At 40.6% G+C, this 14370-nt stretch overlaps 1 protein-coding gene across 1 annotated transcript in view; it reads left to right on the forward strand.

Annotated features, from left to right (window-relative positions):
* The window catches only part of LOC149168556 (Phosphoglycerate mutase family protein), a 226741-nt gene extending 213120 nt beyond the window's left edge, over window positions 1-13621 (forward strand). The window contains exons 4-5 of the mRNA XM_089428312.1: window positions 12805-13019; window positions 13122-13621. Coding sequence (XP_089284438.1) covers window positions 12805-13019; window positions 13122-13242 — 336 coding nt within the window. The 3' untranslated portion in view covers window positions 13243-13621. The remainder of the gene's footprint in view (window positions 1-12804; window positions 13020-13121) is intronic.
* The last annotated feature ends 749 nt before the right edge of the window (window positions 13622-14370 follow it).

A 14370-nucleotide genomic window follows, 5' to 3' on the forward strand; every position in this document is an offset into this window, starting at 1 on the left:
GGTCTTGGAGAGGCAAAAAGTGTCAAGGGTCATGGTCTTGGTATTTGTCAATGAAATCTCTATAAGAAGAATTTTGCGTGGGTTTTCCACTCCAAGAGGGAGAGGTTTTGGCCCTGGCAGTAAGCCAAATATTTGTGTTCTTGTCTCTTTTGTTTTTGTAGTAGTCTGATGAAGTAAACACTCACACTAATAATGAATGGAACATCAAGCTAAGATTAATTGTATAAACACTTCACAAATTGTTATCATGTAACGAAGAATCAATTTAATTATGCATGCCCTAGATTCTTCAACAAAATTTTCATTTTCCATCATTGCAAAACTCTGTATATGGCGTTAAATTTAAAGATAAAAAATCGTATTCTTTAAAAACTATACATCAATGCTACGGAGAAAAGAAAACAGATATACAAATCAAGAAAATAGAGGATCGTGATGTTTTTCTGTTAAAAAGTAAACATATGTTCTTTGTATGTAAACATATTCTTTACAATTGATCATGATGTTTTTATGTTAATATGTAATGTTCCTAAAAAGGAATACAAGTGATATAAAGCAAATAATCTGTTCAGAAAAATATAAAAACGAAATACACCTTAAACACCCATGGAAACATTGGAAAAGAGGAACTACTGAGCCATTTTATTACTTCTTTGAGGGAAAACTACAATGGATAACGGAATGGTGAACCTGGGCTTGTCTCAATGGACAAGCATGACCAAACCCAGGTGAGAAATGGCTGAACCGATCACTGCTCCTCCTGCTGCACCAATCTGCACTGCGCTGCCCAGAAAACTGCTTTTTTCTGCTAAGTTTGAATAGCTGGAATACAACTTCCTGTGCTCAGAAAATTATAAGATTTGAGCCCCGGACTCCTTGGCCTAAACCCACAAAAACCCATGAAGGAATTCAGCTAGTTTAGACTTCTGAAATTCGACCCCCAAGAAGCCCAACTTCAGCGATAACTGCAAACTCGTCTTGCTGGAATTTGCCTGTAAATCCTCCCGGAAATTGTCCCAAAGTCTAGGTTGACCCCTACTATAAATCCCCTGACTTCCTGGATGGGCTTTTGGCTTGTAATACCCAATGTTTTTAAAACCGGAACCGGTGACCGGACTGGTCCACCTAATGAACCGGTTTACCGACCGGAACTGGTCTAACCGGGACTGGTTTGGTCTAAACGAACCGGTTTTTAAAAAATACATTAAATAATTAATTTTTAATGAAACAAAACTATTTTTAAGATGTAAAACCATGATTCCAAGCCAATAGAGACAAAATATGCAAAGTTTGCTCATTTATATACCATGCAAAGGTGAATATATCAAAATGGCACCGAGTGCAATACATATCATCGACAAAATAGCAAAATACATAAGAAATGAGGCTCTAAATGGCCTATAAAGTCCAAAAACAATGCTGCAAGCTATGAGGCCATTGGCCTACTACAAGTCTACAGTGTACACATGATCAATCATCAAGTCCATCACCACTACTAGACACAGGATCATCATCAGGAGCTACATAGACATCATCTGGTTCAGAGTCTGAGGATGCCTCAGCCTGATCTGCAACATCAGTATCAATGCCACCAATGACAATAGAAGTGGACCTAATGGAAGCACGAGTTTGTCGACCTGCACGACTAGTGCCTTTCGTTGGTTCCTTGCCTTTCCTTGATGCCGCTACTGATCCTGGTTCTGATGCCGCCACATAATCTGCCTCATCCCCCGCTAAAGCCATGTCGATATCAAAATCAGCCTCAAACACAGGATCTTCAGTCTCCTCCACCCATTTTGATGTTGGATCAATATCGTCCAACACAATGGGATCTAGATCAGGTGATTTGCTCATCATTTGGTTCCTCCTCAGTCGAAGGTTGTATTGCACAAAAACAAGATCATTTAACCGTTTTTGTTCCAAACGGTTTCTCTTCTTCGTGTGTATGCGCTCAAAAACAGACCAATTGCGCTCACAACCTGAAGCACTGCAAGTTTGACTGAGGACTCTAATTGCAAACCTTTGCAATTGAGGACACTGGCCACCAAATGACTCCCACCAATGTGCTGCAAAGAAAAAGACAATAATTAGTAACTTAGTTTATAATTTGAATTGTAAAGAACGTAAACAATTTTAACTTGAAATGAAAAAAAAAATGGAAATTGGAATTGCTTACCTGGTTGGTCCACATCTCTTGCCATCTTTGCCAAAAGTACCACTTGCCATATTGAAAATAGTAAGCTGTCTATGTATTTCCAACTGGTCTACATGGTTAGGGACCATGCGCTCCAAGCAATCAATCAATCCAGCTCTGACCTCCCCATCATGCTGATCTCCTAGCCGATTTTTATAGTGATACCTTGGGTTCAAAAAATACCCGGCTGCATGTATAGGACGATGGAGTTGATTGTTCCATCTGTTATCAATGATCTCCCATATACGGCCATATTTAGCTAACCTGTCCTTGTAAGCTGCCCGTATCTGCTCCTTTGCCTGATCCATAGCTTCATAAATGTAGCCCATGGCCAATCTTTCCCCATCCACCAACCTTAGCACCTTAACAAGGGGCTCGGTAATTTTCACAAGCTCTACAGACCTTTTCCAAAAATAAGTGTCAAACACTTTCTTTTTGGTGTCTTTTCCATCTGGTCTACGAGCCCACCGAGATTCAGACCATTCTTCAGAGGAAAACATTTTCTGCAAGTTTTTATGTTGACCATTGAGACATTGCAACGTGAAGAAGTGAGTTGCAAATCTCGTAATTGCAGGCCTAACAAGCTCTTTGCCTCCAGTGTGTTTCCTCATTAGGTTCAATACCCATGAGTGGTTGTAAATGTATTTTGTAATGCACTTGGCATGCTCTACAGTGTTTTTTACCCACTCCACTTTGCCTATATCCTCAAGCATGAGGTCTATGCAATGTGCAGCACATGGAGTCCAAAATATGGTCTTATATTTGGCCTCAAGCATCTTTCCAGCAAGAACATAGTTTGAGGCATTATCAGTGATGACCTGCACAACATGCTGCTCCCCAACTTCCTGAATAACGTTATCCAAAAGCTCAAATAGAAGGATTGCATCCTTTATCTTATCAGATGCATCAACTGATTTCAAAAACATGGTTCCTTGAGGGCAAGAAACAAGGAAATTAATGATAGTGCGGTTCTTTCCATCGGTCCATCCATCTGACATAATGGAACAACCTGTTTTGAGCCATGACTCTTTAAACTCAACCAAATACTCATCAATGGAAGATATCTCTTTTTGCAAAAGAGCTCCCCTCAAGTCATGCATACTAGGGCCTTTGAAGCCCTTTCCTGCAGCTATAACAGAGTCCCACATAGCTTGGTAATAAGGTGAGCGAGCAACATTAAATGGGATATCTGAATCATACCACCATCTAGCAATGTATTGGTGAGAAGTTTCTTTGCATTGTTTTTTCCAATGTTGATCCAAAGTGGGTTGAGAACTTGGCTGGGAGGAAGTGGGATTAGATTTAGAAGAGGCAATGTTGGCAGAAGATGAGAAATAACTTTGGATGTTTGCTCTCTTTGTTCCTTTTGATGATTGGCCAACTCCAACAGAAGGATGAACATAGTGAAAGGGGTCATTGGTGGAAGGGATAGAAGTGGAGTCTTGAATCTCATAATCATCATACCCACTCTCTTTCATGGCTTCTATTAATTCCCTCTTCCTTGCAATTTCATCTTGGATGGCCTTCTCCCTAGCCTTATCCTCATAAAATTTTTCAAGCTTGGCAATGTATTCTGCCCTAATAGGACCTAACAGTTCTTTTGGTGCATCACATGGCTTTACTTGGCCTCTTACCCCAGCCAAGTGTTGTTTCAACCTAAGAATACCCCCACCTCCAATAGATTTATGGCATAATTTGCATATCATTTTTCCCTCAATTACATCACAATGAACCCATGCACTGTCCTTTCCTTTTGGAGCCAAGTTTGCTTGAAATAATAACAATTTGCAAAGAAATCTGCCATTTAAAAAAAAATTGCAGCTAAGCAAAATGGAAAACCAAAGATAAATGTAGGAAAACAAATGCACATGCAAGGCTCAAGCTACAAAATTTGATAGCATATAGCTAGAGAGTTTAAAGCATACATGATAGATCATAGAAGTGAGAAGTTTATAAGTATAACACATTAAAAAAAAATTCATGGACAACAGACTCAAATGAGGAATTATCAAGTGCAAATCCTTACCTGGAAATGCAAACTAGCTCCCTTAGCCGCCTCTTGAAGATGGCAACTCCACTGACAGCTACACACTATCTCCAAAATAGCTCCAACTCCAACTCCAAGATGACTACTTCAGCAAAAACTCCACACTCTCCAAGCTCACAAACAAACTCACAAACACTCACAAACACTCCGAATCAGTTGTGTGAGACAAATGAGAGTGAGAGGGGTCTCTTATAGCAAGTGTGAGGGTGTTTTTAGAGGGAAAATACCTTTCCCTCCCCCCCAAAACCCCTAAACCACAAAACAGCTGCGCTTTTTGTCATTAATCGGTGGGCTGTCCATAAACCGGCCGGTTTAGGACGGAACCGGCCGGTTTGATACCTTTCCCTCCCCCCCAAAACCCCTAAACCACAAAACAGCTGCGCTTTTTGTCATTAATCGGTGGCCTGTCCATAAACCGACCGGTTTAGGACGGAACCGGCCGGTTTGATACAAACCGGCCGGTTCCGTCCTAAACCGGCCGGTTTTTACCGGTTAGGGCCAGATTTCGGGCACAGGAGGGAGCTGACCGGGTTTTTTAGGCCGGTTCGGACCGGCCAGCTATCTAACCGGCCGGTTTGACCGGTTACCGGTTTTTGTGAATGGTTTTTAAAACTATGGTAATACCTGCTCATGAAAACGTTGGACTGGCCCTCTGTGTTGTCCCCAAGCCCAATAATTCGAACTACTGGGATGCTGACTCTGATGGCCCAAAACTCTCCAGAAATGCTGGCCTATTGTTTCTCTCCCAATCCTCTGACTCTCTTGGCAAATGCCTGATCAAGGATGGCTCCAACTCCTCTTGCGTATTTTCTAGATAGCCATAAACACACACTCCTTGTTTGTGGATGAATGGTAGTGTTGTAACACACTCCTAGATCTCCTGAAATGCTTATGGAACTGCCTCCCTAGGGCGGGCACGGAAGGTCCCTCGAAGGAAAGGTTGAATCTCCCGCTTGAGAGATTCGTGGCTAAACAGTCGGTTGACTCAGCTAAACAGCAGAGCGAACAATCAAGTAATTTCGATTTGCAAGGTGTAAGAATGAATCCAAATGAGAGCTTCCTCCTCCTTTTATCTCCTTGGGCCTTCCTTGCCTCATGTGGGCCCCTCCATCCAGCTATTCGAATTCCCTCCAAGCCATTCGAATGGCCTAGTTCGAATTCACATGTGGGTGGCCCCCACATTCCACTAGCAGCCAAATAAAGTCGAATTTCCTCCTAAGTCCCTAAGTCGAAAATGTTGGGTTCTTTTCCTTAGCCAAAATTGTGCAAAATTGTGTAGCAACACCCTGTTACAAATGTATTTGAGAAGGGACATGACAGTCCTCCCCTCCCAAATGTTGCTCCAAAGTTGGGTGCTCCAAAATATGCTCACCCTCCCAACTGGCATCCTCATCTGGCAAGTTCCTCCAACGCACCAAGAACTCCTTGATGGTCCTGCTCCTCAGTTTCCTTTCCCTGCTCTCCAAGATGGCCTCAGGTTCCAAAAGTAAGTGGCCCTCATCGTCCGGTGGGGATAAATCTGCTGTTGCTGTCAATGTTGTCCCAACACCTTTTTAAGGCATGAGACATGAAATACATTGTGGATCCTGCTCCCCGGAGGCAACTCTAGCTCATAGGCCACCTCCCCAACTCGTTTGATCACCCGGTATGGCCCATAGAAGCGGGGTTGTAGCTTCTCGACCCCCTTCTGCTTCAGCGTGGACTGCCTGTAAGGCTGTAGCCGGAGGTACACCAAGTCCCCCTCCTCGAAATGCCTCTCTGTCTTGTGTCGGTCTGCGTACACCTTCTGCTGGTTTTGGGTTGTCACCAAGTTATCCTTGAGAGCCTTGAGGATGTCTTGGCTCTCTTGGACCCAATCTTTGGCCTTTGGGGCCCGACTATCTCCAAAAACAATGTCAGCAAAAGATAATGCATCATATCCATACAAAGCACAGAAATGAGTCATACCAATGGACATGTGGTGGGTGGTGGTGTAGTAGTACTCGCCCAGATGCAACCACCGAATCGAATCCCTCCGTTGACCAATCACGTAGTTCCTCAGGTAACCCTCCAGCCATTGATTAACCCTCTCGGTTTGGCCATTTGTTTGAGTGTGGTAGCTAGTGCTAGGTGTGCGTTCGGTCTCGACCAATCTCAAAAGTTCCTGCCAAAAATCTCCCATGAACCTGTTGTCCTTGTCACTCACAATGTTCTTGGGGAGCCTGTGCAACCGGAAAATCTCCCAAAAGAACAATTCTGCAACCTGTACAATGGTGTATCTGGTGGGAATGGTGAAAAGGTGGGCATATTTGGCAACCTGTCGACCACAACATAGATGTAGTCCTTCCCCTGCACTGTGGAGAGGCCTGTGATGAAATCCTTAGATATACTTTCCCATTTCCCCTCGGGGATGGGAAGTGGCTGTAGCAATCCTGCAGGGTGAATCAACTCTCCCTTGTTCCGCTGAGGCAGGCCTGAATGGGCCTCTGGATCTCTGGATCTCTCTGGTCAAAACGCTCCACCACCCTTCTGGTGAAGTTCTCATAAGAAGCCACATTGGCATGCCCTAGGGTGGCCAAGCCATGAAATCACCAGTCATGGGCTTCCCCCTCCATGTGCAGCGTGGCCATCTTGATAGCTTCCTGTTCTGTCATCCGGTTGAGTTGGAAGTAGGTGTCCATCTTCTCAACCCAAGCCCTAGCCGTGCACTTGGCAGTGCCATCGTAAGTAGGGAAGTACATCCTCCCTCTGGTCCTTTGCAGCTCATAGTTTTGGGTTCCCTATCCTCCATAACACTTGTTCTTCTCACTCTGCTTGAGCTTGCAGAAATCTCTGGATGGGAGCTCCCAGAGGCTCTCGAGCCACGCTCCTCACAGAAACCTGTACCCGGAATGCCTATTTCTGAACCAGCAAGTACCCAAAATGCTTTGAAGTACCAAACTAGTCGCTCCTCGATAGATGGGAGCTCCCAAAGGCTCCCGAGCCACGCTCACAAAAACCAGTACTCGGAACGCCTATTTCTGAACCAGCAAGTACCCAAAACGCTCCAAAGTACCAAACAAAGCTCCCGCCAATTTTGGAATGTTTCGTACTAGCTCCCAAGCTTCCAGGAGCATCGGAGCTTTGGGTACGTGCTCTCCAATGGCCGAGAGTGGTACCAATGCAACATAGCATTTCATTAATATAGAAATATGAGTACATAAATGGCAAGGAATGATAGAACCTGGGCTTGTTATGCAAGCTAGGAAAACCCCAGGTGAAATCTCGTTGATCCAACTGCTGAAATGGCTCCAAACTGATAATGCGCACTATCTAGAAAATCTGCTACAAGCTGCCAAGTCAAATGGATGATCTGCTCAAAATAATGCCTGGAATGCTTTGAAATTGCAGCTACGGGCTCCACTCCTCATACCTAACAATACCAAAAGAGTGGTTTGGCCAAATTCCAACCCAAAACTGAACCCACAAAGTGATGCGAACTTCCCAGCTAACCAACAATATGCCTTGCCATAAGAATGTGGGTTTTTGGCCCAAATATTGCTCAGAATTTTTTTTAAAATTAACCCTAGACTCCTCTCAATTAACCCACAAAAATCCAGAAAGGGTTTGGGCTGAATCCACCAACCCCCGGTGACCCCCAACCAATGTTATCAGGATTCAGAACCGAATTGGTGATCGAACCGAAAAACTTTGTGGACTGGGAACTGGTCAGAACCAGAGTGAAACCTGTAAAAGACCAGAAAAGAAAATCGGTTTACCAAAAACGCATAAAATATTCATCTTTTAAAGAAAAAAATATATAATCATGTGCATCCATATGAATCCAAACCATTTATACACAAATATGCAAAAATTCTCATTCACATAACATGTAAGGGTGCACATAACCAAAATAGCATCAAGTGCAGTCTATCTCTAAACTGAAAATACATCAACAAAGAGGCTCTAGATGGCCTCTTGCATCCAAAAAAATCATGCTACAACAAATGCCTACATATCATCAAAATCATTGCCTATATTGGGGCCTTTGTCATCAATATAACCATTTAGGCATTAAAATATGATAGGAAAAATGTAGCATGTCATGTCCAGATTTTGTTTGAGTGATGGGTACATTTTTAGTAGAGTCATGATAGAGGAGGTCGACAACCAATGCCATTAACATCAAAGTACATAGAGGTTTTGGTGCTCTTTATTAAATGCTAGTTCCATACCCTCGTACATGGCAAAATCCAATGGAAACGTTGCAATTCCCCCAATTTTGAAATCCTGAAAAACTATTAAGTTTGTTGGATTTTGAGTGAAATCTAAAATTCTACTTTCTCCATATGAAATCCAACGAGGTTGAAACCACTCTCGAACATCCTGAGTCATTTCATGGTAATGTTAAAAATTGAAGTAAAAGGATGAAAATAAAAATGAAAGATAAAGGAGAATGTCACTTTTACTTTAAGAATTTAACATTACCATGAATTGCATAACAGTACTAGGGCCATAGGCTTGATTATTAGGTCGAGGGCCATAGGCTTGAATATTAGGTTAGCCTAGGGGAGAATTAGAAGTGGCCCAAACATCTGAAAAAATAGAAAAAGAAAAAGGACATTTTTTTACATTGGCCTGCATAGGTACAAACTACATGGAACCAGTCTTGATCCGGCTGGTTCGAACCTGTTTTGGGCCAAACACGTCCGGACCGGCTGGTTCCACCAATTCTGGTCCGCTTTTGATAACATTGCACCCAACAAGTGCAAATTGTTCAATTTGGCCAGAAAACGCTCCACAGTTTTGATACTATTGAATTATGCCCAAATCTACCACAGGAAATTACTCCTAGCTCTGACTAAATTCTTCACTGAGAAATATCTCCTATCTCCAACCCTCTCTCCTGACTCTTCTCTAAACCCCTGTGCAATGGTCAAATAGCTTTTGCGCCCATGCCAAAAGATAGAATAATTGACCTAGGTAATAGCCTCCAATCCTGCCCGGCGAATACTACCCAAACTCCGGTCTAACAATAAGAAAATTCCCTGCAAAAGCCCAAAGCCTCTAACCCACACTTGCTCCCACAATGCGCTCCACGAAAATACCTCTGCGCCCAAGAAATATGCATTGTTGAGTAAACTCCTGCAATGTGTCCAATGGAAGCTCTAAATTGAGCTCCCCAAATTGTCTTCACTAAGGAGACCCTCAAAGTTCTTCGAAATGAGGGTAGAATTCCCGCTCGGAAATTCCTTGCGCTGACCAACATGGGTTGTCTTGGTTAAGCAGCTCAAGAGAACTAGAGTTGAATTGTAAAATGACCAAAGATATCCAAATGAGAGTCTCCATGCTCTATAATTGTTGGTCCTTTCTTCCTTGGTGGCCCCCACTCTCCACTAGTTCGCACCCTTTCTCTCTCTCCCCTCCAAGAAATGTGAAATTCTCCATTGGGTCAAATTTCCTTCTCTTTTGGCCCCCACATTCCACTAGAGCTGTAATTTTCCATTTCTCCTAAGTCCCATACGCCCAATGCCCAGATTACAAAATTGTGCTATGCTTAGCACCTCCCCAATAAGCTCTGTTAATCCCGTCCAATGAAAAATCAAAATTGGGGATGTTACAAAAATGCTAGGATTAAAAAATTATGATTTTTTGAAGATTCAACCTCTACTTGAAAGTGATTAAGTAAAATCCGAAGTTGACAATGACCCTGCAAACTACCAGAAGCTAAATCTATGCATAGAAATGACCTAGGAGTCGGATATAATGATCCAAGTCCATAGTGAAGTTGCCAATTTGTGTTGGGGTTTTTGTTGCAATGGTGGGTAAAATCCCTTTATTAGCATGTTGATAAGTTAACAGCAAACATATGTGAGAGTATGGGATAAGCACAAGAGTGAATACAACAACCTATAAGCAAGAAGATATCAGAAGCATCATTAAATAATGTTCAATTTTAAAATAAAATACCATTCAAATTGCAAATATTTGGGGGTAGCAGTGATACTCATATTATTATCTAAGGAAAGGCAAAAGGGCACAGAATATCACCTTGATGAGAGTAGATGGCAGCAAATGGGCTCGAAAGTTCTCCTTGGGAGGGTCCTTTTCCTCTTTTAATGCCTGCCTACCCTATAACTTTGGTGAATGTGTGCAATATGTTTCTTTAACGAAAGGCAAGCAAACAAGCAAGAGGGAAAGAATGGAAGAAATGAGAGAGCTGAGATGTGGTCTCCAGCTCATTCCTTCGGCATAGCTCCGCAATTAATTACCCCTCTATAATGCAGGCCAACGGTTCCCTTTGTATGGAATCTTGGAACTCTTCAAGAACTGGTTCATGTTAGAACTCCCTTCCTCCATGAGCTATATTCCACTTATTAGACAAGCATTTAAGGAAATCTAATGAATGTAATAGGCTTTGGAGATATTTCCTCTTTGATCTGTACTCGGCCTCAAGTTGATTAGCAGACTTCTGTGTATTTAATGCACAATGGAAAACTAACTCTTCTAGCTTCACACGAGTCATGCGGATTTGGAAGGATTTTTCACACGACTCATATGGGTGCTACAAGGGCAAGGCACATGAATCTAATAGCAAATAACTGAGATTTTAACCTTGCTTAATGAGGTACAAATAGTCATGATTTGATTTGATGTTCTGCATTATGTGAATTGCTGATGTTTTTGGTGCAGTTGCCCAATTATCACAGTTGAGCAAAATTAAGGTGATAACACCAAGTTTGACCTTTCTGTCGATGTTGGTCCACAATAATGTGGCCTCCCACAGGGGTCACATTAGTCAATCTTTGTCTCATGCTCCAGAGAGCCTTTATTGACAAGTCATTATCTTTGAGGGATGGGATGACACTCGTATTCTTTTAAGTTACTGGAATGACTGTAGTTTGTTGTTATGGAATGGTTTGCATTTTTTAGTTTCATTACATTTCAACGTTCGTTTGTGCTTCAGTTTCATTAACATTGGCTGAAGCCTCAGTTGTTTCATAGTTCTTCTTCTTTAAGCTTCAAGTTGGTGAACATGGAGGACTGGTTTGTCATGATTGAGTGCTTGCCCCTTGATTACAACAAACTACTTCTAGTGATTTTCCATTCTAAATGTCTTTAGCATGGTGAGCTCCACCCCTAGTTCAAGCACTCCATTCTTGGAGCATTTTCTAACTCTACTATCTGAAGGTATAATTGTCCATACCGACACTTAATTACAAGAAGCCAAAATATTGTAACACACTTTCTTGGAAAGGGAATATCCCTTGAGCAATAAAAATTCAGGGACAATTTCCTCAAGGGGGGAAAATGATGAGAGAGCCCGCTGTTTGTATTTTTGGACTTTAATTGTCGATAATAATTGTTAAGTTTAATCACTAGTAATTTTCAGCCATCCTTGTATGAGAAAAGCTATTTTTGCCAAATAGTCTATTCTAAGCTAGTTTTGTAATAAGTTGAGGATCTATTTTTATCTCTAGACTGATATTTAGCCACAAATGAATATTATTATAAATATGTAGCGCTTCGGGTAATACAAAGATGACCACAGTAAATAATGTGTTCTCTCTTTCTTTCTCACGTATACACATTCCCTTTGCCATGTTTGGCATCTTGGAATATTCTCAATGACTTTAAAAGCTCCTTTCTTCTCCTACTTTCTGTTTCTTTCTTATAATTGTATCACGCTCTCTATCTCTCTGTTGGGAGTAATTATGTGAATAATCTAAAAATCACATTGATTAGTGTTTCTAAGTCATCCAAGTCATCTTGACTTTTCTTGAATACGGTACTGGTCAATTTTGATCTTGTTTTGTATTCGCTTAAATGGTTTGGAGTTTTGAGTCCTCCATTCTAATTAAATTGCTTGCATTAAGGAAACTTAACATGTGAACTGTGAACCTCAAGTTTAAGTAGTTTAAGAAAATAGTAATCATGAATTGATTAACAATAGTAGCTTTACGAACTAGTTTGAGTTCTACTTTCAACGTATAAGCTCTTCGTCTACTTTTTTGATAGCGGCTCAGTTCACCCTATTCTCAAAGGTTCTTATGAATCATGATAGTCTGACTAGCTTGTAAGCTTATGTAAAACTATTGTTACTTACCTGCTAAACACAAGGACGTTGGTTGACTAAAATGTAAGAGTGGCTTTTTCTTCTTTCAATCGTTAGTGCATGAAAGGCTTTGTTTTTATGTTCTTAAATTCAATACATTTCTTCAGTATGTACTACACTGATTAAATTGAGTCTGCAAGATATTCCTAGAAGCATACTATATGAGATACATAAAAAAAACAGCAGTGGGTGAGGATGCATTTTGTGTGTAGATACACGCACACATCATCTGTTTCTATTGTTTTAACTGTTTAGATTCTAGTTGCAAATTGGCAATCTCATGTTCTAATTTCACTGAACTAATAATGACGAGTCAATTCATCAATTAAGTTTTTGAATATTAAGATTTTCGACTTTTGTAACAACTACATTCTGTGTAAATTTTACTTTATTTTGGGTTGATAGCAAAAAGAGTTTATATTGATAAAATGTCAATTAGTATTATTATCATGGTAATAGTCACTTAACAAAAGGTTTTTCATTGAACAGATATATGCATCAGATCTGATTTCTCCAAATCTGAAGCCACCTCCTTTTACAGATGGAACACCAAATGAGAGTGTGGCCGATGTATTTGTTCGGGTGACACAGCTCATGTCCATATTAGAAACTCAGTATTCCAGCGAGAATATCATTATTGTCTCACCTGATTCAGACAACTTGACAATACTTCAAGCAGGTCTGACTGGACTGGATCTTCGCAGGTAAAGATTTTCAAGACTATTTAATGACAAATATATTCTTAAGGTGCTTTGTACATTTTCCATGTGCATGTACTGCTGAGCTCTTCTGTTTCATAACTGCAGGCACAGTGAGCTTTCATTTCGTCACGGGGAGGTCAGGTTTGTGGATACAAGGACTATCCCGTCTCCAAAAGAACCCATTTCCGGGCTCTTCAAATGTTTGAAGCCTCCCAACTGTACATAATACCTAGTCTGGTATCTTTATTGTAAATAGAACTTGGTACATACCTGAATAAATTAGTTTCGAACTACACGCATTCATCAAGTGTTTTTACTCGACCAATTTTATTTGCTCGTGCCTGTAAAAATATTTTTTTGTAGTTCTTACACAGCATCACCGGGATAAAGATTCATCAAAATGCACCCCTGTCAGGTGATAGATTGAGGAAGAAAGCCTGGGTGGCTTCATGGTTCCATCCGGACTTGGATCATACTTTTAGCCATGGTTGCACCATGCCCGAGGGGTTTTCGGTGTCTCCAATTTGAACCCCCCAAAACCTCGATTGAAAACATGAAAAGTTTGTTTCAGTATTGCACATATTACAATATTATCGCTGAAACAACCTTTGCCGATATTATCACCGGAAAATAGCCCGATAATTTTGAAATTATCGCGAGACGATAGGAAATTATTGGCCTGTTACTAAAAAACACTAAAAAAACCTGTTATAAGTTGAGGTTTAAAAACACTAAAAAAGCCTGATATAAGTGGAGGTTTGGGTTTTTAAACGTCATTTTCTTTTTTTTTCTCGTTCTAAGATTCACTTGGAGGGTTCTGGGAGTCTTGTGAACATTTTTAATTAAGCAAATAAGGAAAAATCTATAGTTTTCTTTGCCATCGTATTAGGATATTTGGAGTGGAGATGTATTCCAGTATATCATATCTATATTTTCAGGTATGTAAAAAAATTGTTTTTTTGTTTTCCAAAATTAGTATATATTATAAATTTAGAGAGAGTCTCTTCTTACTTTGTTTTGAATTTCCACATTTGTTTTGTGTGGTAAATCCAAAACTTGAAAATCGAATCAAAGCTCTACAAAATAGTAATTATATACAGCATTCTTTTCATCTAAACTAAAACTTATTGCTGTGCATTCAAAGAAGAGATCTTGCAAAGGAAAAAGCATTTCCAATAACTTACAAATTTTTGTCATATATATTTATGATAATCAACCACCCTTTTAAGATATCATCCATATCAAGTCCATACAATACATGAATATAATTAGATAGTGGGAGCTCTGGAAAACATGTTGAGATATAAATAAATATTGGGCATTATTCTTAGTCATTAGGTATTAGATTAACATT

The sequence above is a fragment of the Pinus tabuliformis genome, chromosome 4_2 (assembly GCF_031772625.1).
Source record: "Pinus tabuliformis cultivar Carrire ecotype Pingquan chromosome 4_2, CPIR1, whole genome shotgun sequence".
Lineage (NCBI taxonomy): Eukaryota > Viridiplantae > Streptophyta > Pinopsida > Pinales > Pinaceae > Pinus > Pinus tabuliformis.